Genomic DNA, 21,475 nt, shown 5'->3' on the forward strand with positions numbered 1-21,475 from the left:
GTCTGTGCCACTAAACTAGGTTGTTGGTTTTTTGTTTCTTTTAAAGAGACAACCCACTTCTTAGGAGCTGTTGGAAGAAATGATAATCTCACTGTACAATTCTTGGATTTGAGAAAGAAATAGAGAGTAGGGAGGACTGAAGAGGGGATAGGATAGGTATATTTATTCCTTTTTTATTTTTTTCACCTTCTTAGGGATGATAAAATGATATTTGACTGATAAGGAATATCTTTATACATTTGCAAGATTATATATATATGTGCACATACTCATGTGTAGAAAAATTTAAGTAAATTATCTGTGTGTGTAGAATACAGACATATAGTCCTCTCTTTGTAATAATATTTTTACGGGTTTTGGTGGGGAAAGCTTTTTAGGTTTTTTGTTGGTGGTTTTGGTTTGGGTTTTTTTTGGGTTTTTGGTATTTTGGTTTTTTTTTTTTAATAGAGATGAAATTATGTTTAAACGAAGAATGCTCAGAAAAGCCTGCATTGCTGTATAAGGCTTCCAGGTCATCAGCTGTTAGAGCTTGCCAGTTGAGTTAAAGGAAAGTCACACTTTGAAAAATAAGGGAAGAGCTAGCAAAATATTTGCCAGGTTAATTTTTGCAAAAATATTGCTTGGGAACAAGGAGAGGTTATTTGGAGCACACAGTTAGAAAGACTTACTTTTTGTCATTGCTTTCTGAATGACCAGAGGCAAATCACTTCATCTTTGTTTCACCATTTCAGGATGGGTGTAACATCTCCGAGGCAGTTACATTGTGTCAGTTGCCTAATTAGCATTTAGATCCTTTGGGCATTTGTCACAGAAATAAGTTTTATTTCATTCAGCTCAATTTCATTCCTCTCCTTTTTTCTACCATATGTAGCACATTCAAATGGCAATCAATAGAAGAAATGGATTCATTTCTGTCACTCTCAATTGATAAATGGATCATTACTTCATGAAAATATTATTCCAGTTTGAATTCTCTGTCATTCTGTAATCACCTACTTGCTAGCAAAATTTCCTCTTGGAAAGCAGCTTGTGTTTTTTTGAATAGAGCAGGACATTTTTCACTGTTAAGCTAAAAAAAAAAATTGAGTTCAAAGAATTTGTTCACAAGTATGTGTTTTAAAATGGGAAATTCAAGAAAAACATGAATTTGCAAAATTTGCATTTTTATAGGTTACAGCTGCATTGGATTAAATAAAAGAGTGCTTTTGAAAGTAGATGCACATATTTTTCCTAAAATTGTAGAAAACTAAGACCACCCAAAGTACTTCAAATTCTGGGTGGGGGGGAGGGAGTTGGGGGGCTGTGGATCACTGCCAGGACTAATACTTAGGAAATTCTGCTGCTTAAGGAGCAGGAAAATATTTCAAGTGTGTTTATTTTAAGAGTGATGGCTATGGGTTCTACCTACTAAGTCAGAAGGCAAAAATGTTTGCAGTACATTCATTGATGCCTTGTTGTAAGCATTGAGAGTCCTGGTTAGAGATATTAAAACCTAAATTTATCGCCTAGGATCTGGAGTTTTGTTTTTTGCTTTAATAGACATCTCTCTTATGTTCAAGTTTCAGCCATCTGTCCCTCACTTTGCACCCGACAAGGCTTCCTACTACAAAGTCTTCAGCGACACAGCAGGTTACAAGCACATCCATTACATAAATGGCTCACAGGTGAGGAATTTTGTCTAGGACAGTCACTGCTGGCTTGTGCTTCTCCTGGTGATCCAGGAGTCTCATGTCCTACTTCTTGACTTGCCTTTTCCCCTGCTCCAGGTTCCAGTAGCTATTACTTCAGGAAATTGGGAAGTAATCAGCATAGAAGCTGTAACTGATCAATTTTTGTAAGTATCTGTAAATAAGGTACCTCTTCCCTAAGGACAAGGGTCTAAACAAGCACGGAGAGAAAAGAGGGAGAAGGCTTTTAACTTATTAAAAATCTGATTTAAGTATGTTAGATAAATTTTTTAATTATATTGTAAATATTTTACTAAAACCAGTATGTTTTGCTTTTATAGATACTACATCAGTAATGAAAATAATGAAATGCCAGGAGGAAGAAATCTTTATAAGTAAGAAAATTCTTTTTTTCTGCAGTATGAGTAAAATTTTTGTTAATGAAAAAGAGAAACTTTAAGGAAAAATCACTGAAAACTTAAAGATTCGTATGTTCAGCCTAATGTGGGGTCATCTTTAAGATATTTAATGAAAATCAATGTAAGAGTATAAACTGCAAAAATAATGGAAATATTTTTCTATAAATTCAGTTAATAAAGGGAAGTTGTGAAAAAAAACAACCAATCCTCAAGCAAAAAAAAACTAAAGAGAACCTTCATGCTTTTTTTCCTATTACTATAATTTCAGTATTAATTGAACTCAAAAGCTGAAACTCGGTTTTCTCTAGTTTTTGAATCAGTTTCTATCACTTCCAAATTTTACCTTTTTTATTCAGCCATCTTACTTAAAAAGCATATACTGCTTTAGCATAGCTTAAAAAAAATATCTCTGAGATAAAGCTCATTTACTTTGCAGAGTGCTCTTGGAAAGCAGTCCAAAATTGCCTAAATGTGTTAGCTGTAATCTGGATGAAAAAAGATGCCAGTATTATTCTGTGTCCTTCAGCAAAGACACACAGTATTATCAGCTAAATTGTCTCGGTGAGTATATCCCGAATTAATTGACATAAACATGACTCACTGATTAGCTGGGTGGTGAAGTTCACTTCGTCAGGATCTTGATATGTACTGTGTAACAATGATATGTGTTGATAACATTGGATAAATGTATTGGCAGTGGAAAAACATACTGCCTCCTAGGCTCAAAAGTACCTTGACAAAAAGGGATAAAACTGGGATAAAACTTGTTAGTTCTATCTGTCAGTGGACCTGAAAGAGCTGCAAAACACTCCTGTCCACTGTGCATCTCCTCGAGAGATGTATGGGGAGCTCTGCCTGCAGGAGGAATTTGGAGGCTTTGAAAGTGTGACAAGCAACAGACTGGGTAAAGAGCAGTGCTTTATGTATGAGAATAAAATTAAGATAGTGCTGGTCAAGAAGAAAATCCAAGTAATGTAATCATAGGGTAAGCAGGTGGACTGTAGTCTGTCTGTGACCTCTAAGTGCTCCTGCCACATAGTACAAGGGTTAAATTAATCGACAGCTGAGAAAAATAAAATTGTCTCCAAAATTTCTTTAAATTTAAATGTATGCTGTTTTTTAACATGCCAAGATCTTCCTTAATCCATGGGCTAGGAGGACAGACAGCAGACAGAATTTTCTGTCAGATTGTAAAAGTGGTTGAAGACAGCTGCTGTGGTCCCCGTGACAAAGCTTCCTGATGGCCAAACCATTCTCCACAACCAAGGCATGGGCTTCGCTAAAGAGGGGAAATTCTGTTCTTCAGTACCTCACAGTCATGTGGCTCATCTCTGAGACAGCCTAAACATTCTGTGGGATCCTGTGGCTTGAATTTGGGCCCTGCTAACCTAAAATTTAGCTTGAGCAGACTTGAACAAGTTCTGAGCTTTTATGATTCACCCATTTCCAATTACTTTACGAGGGCTGTGTTTCAAGCCAGCATGCAAACATGAAGGTTTTGTGCCCTGTTAACAGGTCCTGGCCTGCCCATGTCTACCCTGCACAGAAGCACTGATGATGAAGGTATGGGATTGTCTTTAATTTATATTATGCCAGAAAATTGCACTGTAAATTTATTCTCATTTTCTTCTCATTGCCTAGTATAATAATAAAAATGTCAGTTATAAAGGGTAAAATTAATTTCAAATAATTACCAGAAGAATAAATTATATAGCTTGATATATATTTATTCAGAGTTTATTTAACATTATTTTACACAGGGCTAGAATACAGTAAGTAGTGTATGACCTATTTACTGAATAATTGTTCAGTTTTTCTGAAACAATATTTAGGTGGAAAACAGGGAAAAAAGAACTGAAGGAAAACTATATTGTAAACGTTGAATCTGAGAGGAAAAACAAAAACTGCAGTAAACTAAAACTGCAATATAAGTTGCCATCATCTCAGGTTTAATATTTAAAGTGGTGCATTTGAAAAAATCTGTTTAGTCTTTGAATCTTACTTACTCTGTTATTTAGTCCTCAGATACTTGGAAAAGAACACTGAACTGGAAAATTCATTGAAAGATATTCAGATGCCTTCAAAAAAATTTGGCTCCCTTAGTATAGGTGGATACAGTAAGTTCAAAAATGTCTTTTACCTTTCCCCCTCCCCCACCCCACCCCCTTTTTACCAAGTGGTTCAAGGTCTTCTGCTGTGGAGCATGACATGACATGACAGGACAGATGGGTGTAATAGGAATTCTTTCAGTTATTCAGAAAGTAGAGGCAAGGTGATTTTTTTTTTTTTGGAGATTTCCAAATATTCTCAGTTATTTTCTGAAATTCCAAAATGTTCTTATCTAAAATGTGCTTTTTCCATAGTGTGGTATCTTCATGTTTTCACAATGAAGTGGCTTAACTCCTTTTTCCTTTATAATAAACTAGAAACCAGAAGTCTCTAACAGTGCAATAAATAAATAAGAGAAATTAGGTTGGGGCACAAACCCAAAGCTTTTTAATGCTGTTGAATCTAAATTACATTATAAAATCAAGTAGGCCTTTTTGATTTACAGGTGCAGTTCCCCTTGGTTTGTGTTAGCAGGTTGGGAGAGGGGAGAAGTTCAGTTACTATGAAAAAGCAGATGCAGTCTAAATGAAAAAATCTTGAAAAAACATTTAAGCAACATTTCAACTCTATCACCTTTGACTTTGTGTGTGGGGGTTGAATAGGTTGAATAGATTTGGATTGAATAATCATTCTTGAAAGCACATTCATGCTCTGAGACTGCATAAACCTTGGTACAGACCGGAACAAAATGCTAGAAAATGAACTGTTAATGCCTTGTGAGTGGTGCCCCTCAGAATTAGGGTAGAGAAGTGTTCGTGGTGTGCTCTTAAGGTGAGCAACATCAAGGAGCCCAGCAGCGGGAGGCCTGGTACCTGTCTAAACTGTACTTGCTCCAGCCTTTGCTACTAGCTTTTCTCTTCATGACAAACTTCCTCTTGATAAAATGAGCAGTGATTCTTAATGGAATTCCATTTTATGAACTGTATTGAGTTTGGTCAGTCATTGCTAACTGTTCTTTTTGATGCCTCCCTTCTTTCACTGTTACCTTATTTATATAATAACTCTCTTTATCTTTGTGTTTTCTGTCTTTTATTTCTGTCACGTTTTTACTAGGGCTAAAGATGAAATCTTCCAGGCAAGATGGAGATTTAAAGATGTTCTTCATGCTATCAGTTGTATATTCATTATTTTTTTATTCCTCTTTGTTCTTACTACTTCATGTCTTCAGGGTAAAAGCTTTTGGGTAAGGGGAATCTATTTTTAATATCAAAAATAGGAGAAGCAAATCCAGTTATGTAGTCCTACTTAAAGCTTCAAGTCTGCTCACAAATCCATGTAGGTTATTAGAATGAGTATATCTGTGACTATAGAGTATGCAAAAGTTAAAATTAGTATTTCAATGTGTTCCATTTAGATTGTTTATGTTTCAGTGTTCTGATGCCTTGCATATTTGTATCTGAGCAAGTTTCTGTAAGATTTGCATTCTGACTGTTACTGCAGTGCAGTCCATCAGCATTGCAGCATCAGTTCACTTAAAATTCATGAGTGAACAATTGAGTCATTCAGTTTGCAAAACTTACAGGGTGTGCCTTTAAAATGTTCAGCTCACAGCCAGCTTGGGTAGGACGAATAAAATGAATGGAATCAATATTGCTTCAAAAATAATAGATACTTGGATATGTTTCTGGGATGCTTTACAAACTGTCAAGCAAAGTCTATCTGGCAGGTTCAAAATAATATAGAATTTCTTTCCTCTGCTGGGAGAGAAATTTTATTTTTGAACCTGTGTTAGATTTACTACTGTAGAGACATAACAAGTTTCACATGTAAGCTTAGAATAATGTCATGAGACGGCATGTTGATTCCCCAGATTTTATTACTTTCTGCTAGTTTAGCTGTAAAACATTTTTTTAAAATGAATAGCTAGGAACTTCTACATGTGTATATTAGGACAGTCCACTTGAAACTGCTCTATAATTTTTAGGGGGTGGCTCAAATGTTCTCTTGCATGAATTGTAATGCATGTCAAGTAATTTCACTGGAGAGCTGACCTAAGTCAAAACTCTTTTCACTTTTAGACCTGTGGTACCAAATGATTCTGCCTCCCCATTTTGATGAATCAAAGAAGCATCCTTTGCTCCTTGATGTGTAAGTTTTCAACCACATGGCAGTGTTGTGTTAATAATCACTTTCATCTACTTCAAATGTTCTTAATAAGGAAACACAAAACTGGAATGTTTTCTAATTACTTCTTGAAGTACTTTTAAGATGGAATGGAAAATAGGGGTTTATCCCAGTTCATGGTGGATTCCTGTGCCCTAAGATGATGTAATGTTTAATGAGCACAGCTCTGGCACTGGCACTGAGGCAGATATGTGACTTAACAGCCAGGATGTTCATGTTAGCTTACCTCCTCCTCTGCTCATGATGTTCCTTAGGAGTAATCTTTGATGAAATCACAATGCAGAATGAAACCTTGAATAAGTCTTGTATTCTAAAGCTGAAGTAGTGTGTGTGACATTGGATGTTTTCTTTAACTGTCAGTCAATGTTGACAAACATCATCCTGTGGTCAGGATTGCATTTGCTGTGTATTTTTTTTCATAAATACAAGCCCATGAGCATGTGCTGATTGGTCTGGTCTTCCTCAGGCACTTCTGTTCATCCTGGTATGTTTTCTTCTAAATGTGAATTACTGAATTTTAGGTATGCATTAAAAGAAAAATGTTAAGTTACTCCTTTTTTACAAAAAGGTGACTCTATAAGGAAAGTGGCTGTTAGTTGTTAGATACATCTTTATATAATGCAATTTGGTAGCACTTTTTGATGTGCCATTGAATATTTTAATGAACAGCCAGTGCTCTTGGCTTCTTAAGGCTTGTTTTGATTATGATACTATTTTTATTGACTTACTTTGATGTTTGTCAGGATCACATCTGGTTCACAGTGATCTTAATATCAGAAATTACTTTGGAATTATATGGATCCATCGTTTGAATTAAATTCCCAGTAGTTTTTTTCTGTGCTTTTAAGACTGATTAAAGTGGGCTATAGAGCCATATGAGCCATTCTTCTGTTTCTTACTGTGTTGAACAATGGCTAGAGAACTGCAATGCACAGAATTTTACCATCAAGACACTCAGAGTATGATTTCATAATGATCAAGTGCTTCTGAAATATTTTCAAGTAAAAAGTTACAATTATAGTTTTGCTTCCTTTTTCTCAGCCTGCGTAAGAAATAGTTCAGACTGATGAGACATAGAAAATGGTACTTTTCATTTTTCCAGTTGAAGGCTATTCATTGATTTCAGACTTAAACCAAATAAATCATGGGTGAGTGGAACAGAAATAGAGAACATCACTTTGAAACTCAGGTGACTAGATATGCCAAAACAGAAGAAAATTTGGCTTGGATTTCTGATTAGCTGCCTTAAGTCAAAATAATGAAGGTTTCTTATTACAGCAGAAAGAATTAAAACAAAAACAACAACAAAAAACAAAAACCAAAAAAAAATCCTGCTTTCTTGATTAACAGCTGAAGTTTCAAAAAAGCATATTGCTTTTAGTGGCACCTTGAAGTCAGTCAGTGATGCTTTCCTTGTTTCCTCAGTTTAATTTGAAAGTTTATCCTGTTTTAAAGGCCAAAGTTGTCAGCACAAATTATATTTCAAATGCTTGATGTGAGAATATGTGGAGAGTAAATGCCTGGATTTTGTGGCATTTTTCCCCTAGGTATGCAGGACCCTGCAGTCAGAAAGTAGACCAAGCCTTCCGGCTCAGCTGGGCCACGTACCTGGCGAGCACGGAGCGCGTCATCGTGGCCAGCTTCGACGGCAGGGGCAGCGGCTACCAGGGCGACCGCATCATGCACGCCATAAACAGGAGGCTGGGAACATATGAAGTGGAAGATCAGATAGAAGCAGCCAGGTGAGCCACAGGGAAAGGTCAACACCTGCTCCTTCTTTTACGTTCTTATTGTGTAAGGGGGAAAAATAGTTGAAGGTTTTTTTCAAATCGTCATCTTGAAAATATTGGCAAAAAATAACTGCATTCTGCTTAATTTTGTACACTGAAGTGTGTCATTTATATGCCAACCATCATTTTATGTTTAAAAAGAGAGGAGAGTTAATGCTGTAATACCAGTTAACCATATCTCTGATTTTATGGAGATGATATGTGTCATACTGTAGAAGAACACGCCACCAAGGAACTTGGAGATGGAAGTTTTACTTCAAGCATTTGCAAGTTTCTGTTGTCACAGAATTATGAGAAATACTCAGCATTCAAACCGTAGTTCACATTTGTCACTTGGTTTATGCTTGTAGAACTTCACTAAAACAAACAATCCCAGTATAGATCTCTCAGAATTGCAATGAAATTTGATCTTACAGGGTTTTTTATGTGGGATTTTAAAATGTTAAGGAGTTTAAACAATTTAACAATCTTTTTTTTTTTTTAATTTTTTTTTATGCTGACTATTTATTTCCATGCTGACTATGGTGACATGCTGACTATGTATTTCCATGTGTTGGTCTGTTCCTTACTTCTGCAATTTGATTTTAGTGCATCTTTAAAAAAAAAAAAAAACAAGGCAGATAGTGAAATCTGACCTAATACAATACAAATGTCAGTGATTATGGATTGAGGGGTTTCAGAGTGTCATATGTACAGATGTTTTTTTAAATTAAATTAAATTTTTCTAAATTTCCTAAAGACACTCATGCCTGAATTATCATATGTTTTCATGTGCTGTCACTATGATGAAGTGGGAAATGTACAATAGAAAGAGGAAGACTTGATGGGAAATAGGCACATCTGTAGAATGGCAAATACTTGCTGTCTGTTAAGTGTTTAATTATTCTGTTTGCTTTCAGAAAATTTTCTGAAATGAGCTTTGTGGATAAGAACAGAATAGCTATTTGGGGTTGGGTAAGTACTCAAAAAATTTTGGCTGGAGTAGTATTTAATTTAACAACTACTTATTGTGGTGTCATGTGCATGAGATCCTGTAGGGCTTCATGTGAGGCACCTCTGAGGTCACAGTACAATCCAGTAATTGAGCTGGTAAGTTCATCTAAAAGTGTGTTTATACATTACCCTTTTACAATCACTCGGGAGCCTTTGTAAGAGAAATTAGGACTACTAGAGGGATTAAAAACCAATTTAAATGGATGCTGCCAAGTTCCTGTGTACAGTATGAACCTATACTAAAAAGAAAAAAAATCCGAGTATGTATTCAACAACATTTCTTCAGTTGGATGACTGATTTTAAAAAAGATGTGAAATTACACTCGAGCCAGCTGTGTGGGATGGTTATCGTGGTATTTGCAACCACAGGCCAGATTTCTCTAACTTGATGCATCTTTAAAACCTGACACAGTAGATGGAAATATTTAATAGTTTAATAGCATGCACCCTCATCTACAAAGCTAAATGTGTACATAGTGTTAGTGATTGCAGTGCTGAATTAAATTGTTAACTGAAATTTAGGCACTGCAGGTGACAGGCACAAATGAATAAATTGCTTGATGGCAATATGGTGTCTTTAATTGCTTTTCTTCTGGGGGTAAACATCTCTGTTCTATGAAATCACATGTAATGGTATTAACTGTAGTGAAAGGAAAATTCTTTCTGCAGAAATTGATTATTTGATGCAATCCCATTTCAAGTCCTTATGACCCTCAGGATGAATAGTATAAGAATATTCCTCTTTGGAACTATGTTGGGTTATGGATCCTGGACATTGAACCTGTTGGAAAACAGATTTTCTTTATATCTTGAGTTTTTAGATTGTCAGCCTTTCATTGTCAGCCTGTCACTATGTGCATGAATTTTGTTTGCCATAGATTCAGCAGTAATACCTTTACTGTGGCACCAGGTTAGGCATTTATACAGTGTTTAATCACTAAGTGCATGCATTACTTTGCTTATCTCATTGGAAGGACCTAGGAATTGAAATTGGAGCAAACATTTAAGGACTTTGAAATAAGATGCAATTCCCTTTGCCTGTAATCTGGTTTTAAGACAGGAATGAGATTCAAAAATAGCTCTTGTTTTTGAATGTGGGTGGGCACATTTTCCTAAATAACCCATTCAAACTCTTGTGAGGGCAGTCATTTGGGCGGTTGGTGACAGTGTTTAGGTATCTTGCTGCCTGGATGCTCAAGTGTGTCAGATATTTACTCAGTGTATCAGGCTAGACTGTGAGTAAATTTTCTGTGTATAGCAAAGAGTGTGTTGTTGCACAGTTCCTCCCACAGACTCAGCAGATCCTACACTCTCCAGTCACAGTCTTGCTCCTGACACTTTGGGGGAGAGTTAGGGAGCGAGTTACCATGGGCCTGCTCCAAGGGAGCGGGAAATTTTTGGACGCCCTGTTGCAACTACTCATCAGAGCAGACTGTGGGCCAGAGCTCTGCTTCCACCCACTCCCCCAGCACGGGAAGGGACACAGCGGTTCAGCAGTGTCTCGTTTCCTGTCTTTTGCTGCTGCCTACAGTGCTACCAAGCACAGTCATCCCCAGCTGAGTCACAGTTCGGCAGCGTTTGCGCCCTTGTTCCCCATCAGGCTCTCATTCATCAGTGCCACAGCTGCCATGCGCTGTTTGGTGCCTGTTTCCCCGACCGAGCAGGCTGGCTGAGATCTGACCCAAATTCAGCATGGAGTTCATTAATATGAAAAACGCTGATCCTATAAATGCCTGATGAACTGTGTAGCAGATGGGCCCCATCCTTTCCCTTCTGATTAAAATAACAGCAATGTTTTCTTCTCAGTCTTATGGGGGATATGCGACCTCCATGGTGCTTGGCTCTGGGAGCGGCGTGTTCAAGTGTGGAATAGCGGTTGCCCCCGTGTCACGCTGGCAATATTATGGTATGTGAGGGCTTCCTCGTTACAAGGATTCCCATATGTCTTCCAGTGCACACGCTGCAAAGTGTGGGTTCGTAGCACAGAACTTTGGATTATCTACTAGATGCCATGTAAATGCCACTTGGTCTGTTTTTATGAGCTCGTGGCCACTGCATTTTGAAAATAAACCAATTTGCTAAATATTATTTCCCATTTTGAAAAGTCAGATCCATAACTTCGGGTAATCTCTTTAACCATTAATGAAGGCTAAATCAGTGTAATATTGGTAGTACTGCTGTAATGTATCTGCATTTGCTTTGATGACATACAGTACTGTGTGGCAGAAATCCATTGCAGTTAAACTTCTGTGTCTTCAAAATGAAACTTCACTTATAAGAATGAACTGTGAGGATTAACTTTGAACTTGCATTGTAATTTACTCTCTAAAAGTACCAGAATAGGATTTGAATTGCCTTAGGTTGGTTGGTCAGGGGTTTTTTTAGCATGTAAAATTTGGATTTTATAATTCTAATTCATCTTGAGAATAGCTTGATGTGAGAAAAACCTGATCAAGTGGACAAGTGTCTACATGTTTCAAACCTTTAGAGCATAAGGTTTAAGTAGTTGCATGAGGCTAGAAATGGGCTAGTTATAGGGGCCCTCCTCCCAGATTAAAAAAATTATATGAAGTTATGAATCGGTGCTGGTACAATCTGAACACATTTTAACATTTTCCTCATTTTTATTTGTCCAAAAACATTCAAGGGAAAGCTTTCCCTGGCAAACCTCTGCTAAAGAAGGCATAATATATCATTCTGCAACTAGCACAGAGGCTGTATAATGCTAATTCAGCAGATCAGATCATGCTGCCAGGCAGTAGCAGTAGTCTGTAGGGGACATAGCAACATCTTCATAATATTTTGGAAATGAATATTACAGTATGACCGGAGATATTTTTTTAATGATCAAGATCTCTAAAATTCCACTTTTACCTAGTTAAATGAAGGATTATGGAGGCATATTCAGCATAAAAAAACTCTAGTGCAACAACTCTGACGAGAAGTCAAATGGACATTAGAATACGGCAGCAGAGCATTCATTTGTATGGTTTAAAACAAAGCTGCAAATCTGCAAATGGTAAAAAGGCAAAGATACTTTTTTTTCATTTAAACTGAATCCTAATATACTACTATATTTTCATAGTATAGATTTTTGGTAGTAAGCATTTAGATAAAATAAATAAGATATTTTTTCAGATGCTAGTTATTTACTGCAACATCTTCAGTCATTTTTTTAGGATTACTGAAAGAATAACAATAAGGGAACACTGACACAAAGTGCTATATTAATATTCAGCATTCAGGTGTCCATGGCAACAAGAAGATTAACTATTCTGAATAACGATGGTTACCTACATCCTTCATTGTGGAAAACCTGATTTCCAGTATGCATTGTTACTGCTTGTATTGATGGGTAAAATTGATGGTAGACAGATTGAAAATTAAGTAGCAGATTCTAATTTTGGGATTTTTTAAATTTCAGATTCAATATACACAGAGCGATACATGGGCCTTCCTACAGAAAATGATAATCTGAAGAACTATAATGTAAGAAAGAAATCACTTTTTTTGTGTGTTGTTTCATTTCTAAACTGGTATATTGTTCTTTAAACAGTTTAGTTCTTCCCCTGTGGGGAGAAATAAGTTTTTTTCTTCTTTCCTACTAGAACTGTTGCATTGTGCTGTTAGAGGCTGTAGTCTCATGTGTTTGAATTTGCACAAGGCAGCTTCCTCTTGGTGAATGGTGTGGGGTTTCTGTTGTTTGTTTGGTCTGTTGGTGTTTTGGGTTTTATTTTTACATTCACTTCTATTTGACTACTTTGCAGACTGTAAAATAAGCTGTAAAAACTTTTATTTTTACTACCAAGAAACAAATTTGTTTTAAAATTCATATGTTCATGAGCAAAGTATGCTTTATCTTAAACATTCTTCACAAAAACAAATGTACTCCCATTCTTTCTGAAATGTGAGGTTTTTTTTAAACGGGTATTGTGTGAACTTCCCTGCTTTAGGAATCTGCAGGTTTTTTGCAGGGAAAGCAAAATCTCCTCAATACTAGAACACTTTGACAGGTAGGCTAATCTGTCTGTACCATGATGATATCAAATTGCAGAGCAACTGAGAGCCAGCATTGTCAGGACTGAAATGTTGGCCCCATCTCCATAAACAGAGGGTGTCCAAAGTTTTTTCTAAAATGACCAGAGTTTGCACAGGAGTGAGGGAATTTGCATTTGTCCTGCTGAAAGCAAATTGCATGTAGATTGTTCGTCCTTGTTGCAGCGTGATTAATCTAATTGACTTGCTCTAATCTAATTTGACTTGCTCTTCCATGTGCCAGATGATTTTTGTTGCCTCAAGGGCTTTTTGAAGTCACAGGTATCAGAGGTAGTCTGGGCACAGGGCAGAGCAGCCAAATGTTCTGTTACGTTTTGGGAAACTTCAGGCTGAGGTGAAAACACAGTGGCTATGGGAGAACTGTGAGGAATCTGAGGGGTACTTTGTGCCCTGGTTATTGGAATGTTTCACAGAAAACTGCTTCACAGTCCAGCCATGGTGATACTGGAACCAAACATTGATGTTAGAGGAGGAGATAGAGCATTCTCTGTGTTTGGGTTGGTAAGCAGGGTAGAAGACAGATAGCACTGTTGTTTGCATTAAAAGGTGTCATGGGTAGAAGAAAGGGTGGGGGTTGTTGCGGTGTTTTAAAAGTATGATAACATGTTTTAAAAGTATGATAACACATATAAATGCATACATATATGTACTGAAACATGAGGTTTGACATATATTTACAGTACTCTAGCGTTGTCAACTGCTATATGAGACATTCTGGTCAAGACTGGGGACAATGGTAGTGACTGCTGGACAACTTGGTACTGTGTCTGTCTCCCTCTTCTAACCACTGAGCTCTTGGGCCCAGCAGGAACTGACCAGCAGCCTGCAGCCTCCTGCCTGCCTTTTTCCAAATGTGTTTCTTTAAGGCAGTGGGAACAGTAGGAGGTCTGCGAGGTAGCAGTGTAAATATGAGTTCCTGTCGCTGTGCAGAACGAACGTTAACGCTCTGGGTGCACAAAGTCACTCACCAGCTTCACGGCACAGATGGCAACAGAGGACTGTTTAATCCTTTCAAGCCAGGAGTCGGATTTTCTTGGCATGGTATCCATTGCTGGCAATGGCCACGTTGAAACTGCCAGTACCAAAGAGCTAAAGGTTTCAAATGTGTTACTCAGAGGACTAATTGGGGAGAATGGTGGCTAGATGGAGGAGGAGTAATTGCCTAGATCAGATTGTCACACTTCGCTGCTGCTCCTAGAGAAAGGAAAATGCAACTTAAATCCTTGTTTGTTGTTAAAAGCTCCAAATATGGTACTTGGACTTTCCTTTTAACCTGGAGGGTGGGGTAGCTTGAGAAGTGAGTTTGTTGTTTCATGTGGCCTCAGTGACTGTGTTGTGGGATTTTGTTATTGCTGAAGACCCTTACTGACTTCAGCCCAGTATGTTCCTGGCTTACAGCCCCTTTGATCCATGTCCCAGTCCCAATAGCCAGCCTCCTGGCCCCTTGACACTGACAAGAGCTGTTTGCTGAAATGAGTGGTTTTTGAGGTGAATGCAGAATCTGTACTGAAAGCTAGTACATACAGCTGAAGCTGTTAAAGCTTGCACTGCTAACTCTGTGCTGTCAGGTTTGTGTGCTGCATCATATAGTCTCTATCCTGCTGCATTGCTGTAAAGCTGGCATGAAAAGTGAAAAGTTGCATAAACTGTAGTATGCACCCTGATTTAAAAGAAATGAGATGGTATACACACCTGGAGAAGATGAGCACTGCTAGGCACATCCCTAACATGTAGAGTACTATTAATGACTGATTATATAGACTCAAGAAACTAGGTGTGGTAAGAGGGGTACATCCTGCCTTTGTATTACTGTGACATTAGGTTTCACTATATGGAAGGCAGAGAATGTGAGATGTTAAATATTGTTTGTCAGGAGTCAAGTCTGAGGGAGGACTCACACTCCTAAGTGGGCTAATTAGGTATGTTCAGTACCTTTAATGTAGTTGTAAACTATTAAAAATTAGATCTTTGTAAAAGAGAGAAACAAGCATGGGTGGTGCTCCTAATATAATCCTAGACTGAATGGCAGAGAATCTGGTGGCCTGGAAGGAACATCCTTTTGATGTTTCATTGCGACTGAATCAGGGCAGAGCTCTGGAGGTCAGACGCAGTAGCCATGTAAAGCATACTGAAGAGACTGTTCAACTTGTGAGAACATTATTTTGCAGTTCACTCTGAATTTGATATGCTTTTGGCAAGTGTTTGAAACAGTCATAGATTTGGCAATCTTTTTCTAGCAGATTTGAAATGTTCAGTCCTTAAGAACTGCTGCATCATTAGGTTATGCAAAACAGGGTACAATTTTGTAAATATGCCATCTTGTACTGATTTGACATTTGTTCTATTATCTGAGAATATGCTAAAGGGAGAGAGACCTTCAATTTCAGCCAAACCTTAACTTGTTTGTGGAGTGCTGATAAAATGTTGACTGCTGTGTGATCTTTAGAAAAGCCAGTTACACTCAGCAGGGCCTAATTCTCAGTACTTGTTCATGTTACCTTTTCAGAGCCTTTGTCCTAGCAGTGTAACTGTAAAACAGAGCTGGTAAATAGAGTTGTATTTTTTTGCTGTCCACTTAAGGTTTGTTCAGCTGCTGTTGCTTTGTTGTCTAACTGTGCCTACCTGAGAGTGCTCCCTATCTTGCAACCTTCTTTAAGGACACAAAGGTACTGTGTCCTTAAAGCTTGTTTTAAGGAAGGGACTCTTCATGTCAAGTGTGAGTACAGCAAGTGAACTATCACCAGTGATAAAAAAGCAGAGAAAGTATCTCATATGCTTCTTCTTTCTGAAGTATTTTTACAAATAACTTTATTTTACTTAATGCCTGAAGAGGAAAAAGGGTGACATCCTCTTTCTAAAACTGCTTTTGCTAAGTCAAGTTCTCAGAAGTGTAGCTTAAATCAGGCTTCCACTCACAGAAGGTTTACTTAAAACAGCATTGCTTTTCTGCAAGAAAGCCTAGCAAGGTGGTCTATCCATTTTCCCTCTGCACATGTGGGAAATTATTTACTCAAAGGATACTGGTTGGTTTGGGGTTGTTGGTGGTGGTTTTTTTGTCTTTAATCTCACTGGGTCATTTCTTTCTCATTTGTTCTTTTGGTCAGCTGGTTTACCAGTGCTCTTCAGTGCATCAAAGTGCTTTCTCCATATTTTGGCACTTATTCTTACTCCATGATACCAAATCATCTAAATGGAAAATATCATGCTTCCACTCTTGGTGGATTTCCATATATTGGACTTTTGGTGCTCTCTAGCCTTCGACTATCAAAAGAGGGCAACTGCAGTGTTATAGACTGGAGGGTTGGGGTTTTTTGCCCTCTCTGCTTGGATTTTAGATGTCATTGAATACGTACAAAGAACTTACTTCATGTATGGAAGGGTTCTGGTACACTATTCTACCATGACAAAGGAAATTTAATAATTGTACTTGTTTTAATGATTCATGAGTGTACAAGAGACATAAGGAAGTCAGAAAGCTTCTTGTCTTGGCAGTATGATGTATTCGACTTTTTTGGGGTACTAATCCTTGTGCAAGGATACAGCCTTAGTACAAAACTAGGAAGAAAAGCAAGTCACTAAATTCTTCTGTTCATAATTTTAAGTATTTTTTTTCTTGCCAGATTAACTGCTTGTCTTATCAAGACTAAAATCTCTTGTCCCTGTTGTTCCTCTTCTTTCACTGCTCATGGCAGAGCACCATCCTACTCCCTTTCCTTGCCCAAATTAAAAATCTTATCTGCAATCCTCACTGTCTTCATTCTTTAGTCACAGTAGCAAGTTAGGTGGGCTAGAATGTTCTAGGGAATAAGTTGTTACTATGTTTTAAATTCTTTGATTAATCATAGTTGCTGATTATTTCATCTTTTCATCACTGTATCGTGTTTCCATTCCCAAAATGTAGCTTGACTTCTATTTAGAGATTTGGTCTAGTGATTTTTGCTCAGGCATTTCTCTTTCATATTTGGAGAGCACATTTTTCTAAACTTCTTGTTACCCAATTTTACTGGAGACTGAGGCAGTATTAGCTCTGGTTCCTTACCTGCAGGTGAACCTTGTGGGGAAGATAACATGTGTAGCCTCTGCAAGATCTACTCCTTGCTCTCGCGGGGTGCACTGTTGCCATGGCAACATTTTTTTTAACTTGTCTGCAGTCAAACAGAAAACCTATGGCACACGGTGTGCTGCAGGCTACCACCATGCTGGACATGGATTGAACGTGAACCTCACTGCAGAGCTCTTCCCCTGTGCAGCCGCCTGTTCCTTGGCACCATGACCTTGGTAGCAGCTGCAGGCAGGTGTGGGGTGCTTGGAGTGTGGGCACCCTGCCCTGCATGTGTGACCGTGTCCCGTGGCACTTCAGAGGGGGGTAAGCAGGGCTGTGCTTGGTTTGAGCTGAGGGGCCCCAGACAGTGTCAACACGAATCAAATTCAGTTGGTAGCAAGTCATAGCACCTTTTTTCTTTTTTTTCCTTTAATTTCAGAGTTCAACAGTAATGGCCAGAGCTGAAAAATTCAAGGAAGTTGAATATCTCCTTATTCATGGAACAGCAGATGGTGAGTTGCAGTTAATTAGACATTTTAGTATTACAGACAGGTTCGCAATTCTACTACTGACAAAACAAAAGCATGAAGGGGCAAGGCTGTTACATTTGCATCAATAAAATAATACCGATTTCTGCAACTAATCTGTGTTTCAGTCAGCAGTGCTGGGGAGTCTAGTGTGTACATTGCTTTGCTTTTCCCCCAGAGTATTACAGAAGCAGTTTTTGTTTACCTTTTTCCTCTTCCACTTTTCAGATAATGTTCACTTTCAGCAAGCAGCACAGATTTCCAAAGCTCTTGTTGATGCTGAAGTGGATTTTCAGGCAATGGTATGGTTCTGTTTTGTTTATCGTTATACAAATGAGAATAATAACATAAACTCCCTGTGGTAAGGTATAAATTCATTGCCTTCTTAAATGAAAGTTCATATAGTTGCATTTCATGTTCAGTAACTGAAATGTGAACATAAAGCACGTATTCTATTTTTGCACAAGAAAAACTGTAAAGCAACACCCTCTCATATTCGATTCTTTTTACCTAATCTTTTATTTTCTTTAAATTTTTGTGGTCTCAGACAAATAGCCAGTCCCAGCCTTTGCATATACCCAAGTGCATGAATATTGCCTTAGAGATAGGGTAAAAGGAAAGGTTGGCTTCAGCAAAATCCCAGATAGCCTGTCCATCTCATCTGGTGTTTACTGTACTTGTAAGACAAGCAGTTATTTGCCCTTTCTTATGTTGAGCGTGGAAGTTCTCAGACTAAGGTGCAAGCTCTTCCTTTCCTACATTCTCTTAGCCCTAGAGGAGCAGTGCTAGAGAGGATGGTGTATAGAAGGAGGCCAAGTGCATGATTTCTTTCAGCCAAACTCAGAGGACATACAGAGGGAGAGGTCAGGCATCCCTTGTAACTGAACATTTGAATCTACCCTCCATGTGGACAAGCCACATGTTGTTTTTACACCTTCAGTATAAAAACAGAGCATGTCCCACACACAAAGAAGGAGCTTAAGTGTCATAGCAGCTTCCTACCCCATCATGTCTTTGCCTCTATGCTGAAAGCCTCATGCTAGGATCATTTTAAATGGCTGCACAGGTTTTTATATCTGTCATGTTTGATTTATATCATTTAGATGTAGCTGCAACTAATATTCTCTGTATTTCTCTTTCACACAGTGGTACACTGACAAAGACCATTCCATCTCCGGTCAAGCACATAAGCATATTTACACCCACATGAGCCACTTCATAAAGCAGTGTTTCTCACTGCAGTAGCATTTTGCTTGTTAGTGATGGTACTTCTCCAGAAAACTCTCACATAATGTACTCTGAGCCAGTATAAATCAAGATGAGATACGAGTCAGCTCTTGGGATACCGGTGTACACAATGAAGTGCTAATCTTTGTAATGATTCCTGTTGCCAAGCAACTATTGCATTTTTATTGACTGTTTAATCGGGTCTTAACATCACCAGAATGATGTTGCAGACTTCTAGGAAGCATGGTACTTGCTTGAGTAATTATCTTTTGATATTTCAGTCTAAAAGAGGAACAATCCAGTTTGTATATTAGAGAAAGGAATGATAAAAATGTCACATCACAGAATAAAAAAAAAAAAATAATGTTTCCATCAAAAATGAAATGAACCCTGGGGTAATTTCTGTGAAAATAATGAAGAAACATTTTTGCAGGAATTCATAAGGCTTGATAATTATTATTTTAGAATGGTTATCAGGAATACTGCAATGTTAATATGTGCAGAATGAATTACTTTACACTGCAGTTCTTGAAGTGAGTGTGTTTGCTCTGCAATCTCTTGTATTGCAGTTACAGAACTCTTGCAAGGCAAGCACATAACCAGTTTTCACCAAAGATTTTGAATGATACCTAATCAAACCAGTGCCACTGAATTTCTTTGTGTGCTATCATATAGTACTGTGATTTTTTGCTTATTTTATATTAAAAATGGCTGCTACACTGGGAATATGCACTGCAAAATCTCCTCTGGGAACAAGAGCCCTATTTTTTTAATGTAGAAGTTGCTCATGTACTGATGAATAGGAACTGGTTCTTACCCTGAAACACAGAACATTACAATGTGAACTAGCAGTCACAGCAAGGGCTGGACTGTCACACTCCTGTGAACGTGCTCTTTGGCAAAACCTTACAGCCTACCGATAAATACCTGCTTTCTTTACAGCACTCCAGGTAGGCTTCTCCATCTAATCTGAGGATTAGTTTTCTTAATTTTGCATAGAAAAAATGCAATCCACTTGTACTAAAAATTGTGCTGCTTTAAAATAATAAAGACATTCATTTATGAAAGGAGGTGTAGTCCATATCATTGAAAATGTTCCTTCAGAAAAAGGACACGTGATTTTTTTTTAATCACATTAATTTTGAGGATGACTTACAGTGAAGCTTCTGATTTTGCGTAATGGTATCATGTAATGGAGTGTGACATGATTATCTAACACTTAGCTTCTTGGTATTACATGCCAGCATCTGATTATGTCTGTATTGTGGGTTATTAGTGACATTAGGTGTGAATGTAAAAGTACTCATGCAGACAGATAAAGCATGGGGAAGAATGTTAAGACACTTTGTGCAGCTTGTCCTTAAATGAGAAAGTCTCAAATAGAAAATCAGATTTTGTTTTCAAAAACTAACAATTCCTTGACTCACAAAATAAGATGGGTGGTTTTGTTCTGTTTGTTGGCATTTTTTTGAAGCACATTGGAGCTGGATTTTACAAATACCATCTTGGGTTCAAGGGAGTAGTGGCTCTAATGTAGACTGGCACCACTGTTTAAGTTTTACAGGATTACAGGTTGTCAATTATCTCCAAGAGGTTTTAATCTCTCATTCTTTTGACTCAAGGCAAAGAAACCTATATCAGTATAAGGTAGATCCCAGCAACAGAGACAGGTTATAAGAAAAGATTATCATTATGATATGGCTTGTGTATGCAAGGGTAAATAGGATTTCTTTTAATGTTATCACTCACACTGTCATAGAAGCAAAAAAAAAGTGTTTCTGTAATCCAAAAAACTACTTTCACCAGGCTCTTATTAGATAAGTGCAAGAATTAGTATAATCAAAGAAACATTAAAAAAAATAAGCGAAACTAGAAATTATATGGTCTTTCATTAAGATGCAATTCTTTACATCTGACCTACATTGATGACTCTAGCATCTCACTGGCAAACTCCTCTGTACTCTATCAATACCTCATCCCCTTTTAACTGTCTTACCTGCGAGGCATTACATAATGCAATGCTAATTATCTTACTTTGTCTGGAAAGCAACTTCTAAGATATGCTGCTAATAGACAATGATACAACTTTCAAAACAAAAGAAAACTTCATTGCTATAGTAAGCGTCCTAATTAACATCAATTTGGTGTCTAATTTTTCACTGTGGTCAAACTCCCTCAGCTCCAAAAATAATGGGATGATAGAGCTGCCTCAGGGAACTGACAACTTGCTTGAACTGCATGAGCACAGGTAAATAACTAAAACTGAGGCCACAGAACATACCTAACTCATTCCATTAATGTCCAAAGCTAGAAGTCAGTTGTGCCTGAATTATTGCAACATGCTAGTCATTTGCACATCTACCAATTACAGGTTTTCTCTGTATTTTTTTCTTATGTGAAATGGATGTTTTAGTTAGTTGCACAATATACTTCGTGTAAAATCCTAAGAGAAGCAGCAGAATCTTGAGGTGTCACTGTTACCATTCTTAGGCTAGAAGACTTCTAGTCTTTGGTTTAATAA

At 37.6% G+C, this 21,475-nt stretch overlaps 1 protein-coding gene across 2 annotated transcripts in view; it reads left to right on the forward strand.

Moving 5' to 3' along the window:
- DPP4 (dipeptidyl peptidase 4) overlaps positions 1-21,475 on the forward strand; it is a 75,176-nt gene that overhangs the window by 20,252 nt on the left and 33,449 nt on the right. Inside the window, exons 13-26 of one of the 2 annotated variants that reach the window (XM_071435048.1) lie at positions 1,560-1,664; positions 1,767-1,834; positions 2,009-2,062; positions 2,523-2,647; positions 3,602-3,649; positions 4,105-4,203; positions 6,214-6,283; positions 7,867-8,061; positions 9,009-9,063; positions 10,909-11,008; positions 12,527-12,591; positions 17,640-17,712; positions 17,956-18,029; positions 18,874-20,021. In XM_071435048.1, coding sequence (XP_071291149.1) covers positions 1,560-1,664; positions 1,767-1,834; positions 2,009-2,062; positions 2,523-2,647; positions 3,602-3,649; positions 4,105-4,203; positions 6,214-6,283; positions 7,867-8,061; positions 9,009-9,063; positions 10,909-11,008; positions 12,527-12,591; positions 17,640-17,712; positions 17,956-18,029; positions 18,874-18,972 — 1,230 coding nt within the window. In that variant the 3' untranslated portion in view covers positions 18,973-20,021. Of the gene's footprint in view, positions 1-1,559; positions 1,665-1,766; positions 1,835-2,008; positions 2,063-2,522; positions 2,648-3,601; positions 3,650-4,104; positions 4,204-6,213; positions 6,284-7,866; positions 8,062-9,008; positions 9,064-10,908; positions 11,009-12,526; positions 12,592-17,639; positions 17,713-17,955; positions 18,030-18,873; positions 20,022-21,475 lie in introns of those variants that run through there. The other variant, XM_071435049.1, reaches the window with a different exon arrangement.

Source organism: Agelaius tricolor, unplaced genomic scaffold, assembly GCF_023055355.1.
Source record: "Agelaius tricolor isolate 1412-34295 unplaced genomic scaffold, bAgeTri1.0.p SCAF_10, whole genome shotgun sequence".
Lineage (NCBI taxonomy): Eukaryota > Metazoa > Chordata > Aves > Passeriformes > Icteridae > Agelaius > Agelaius tricolor.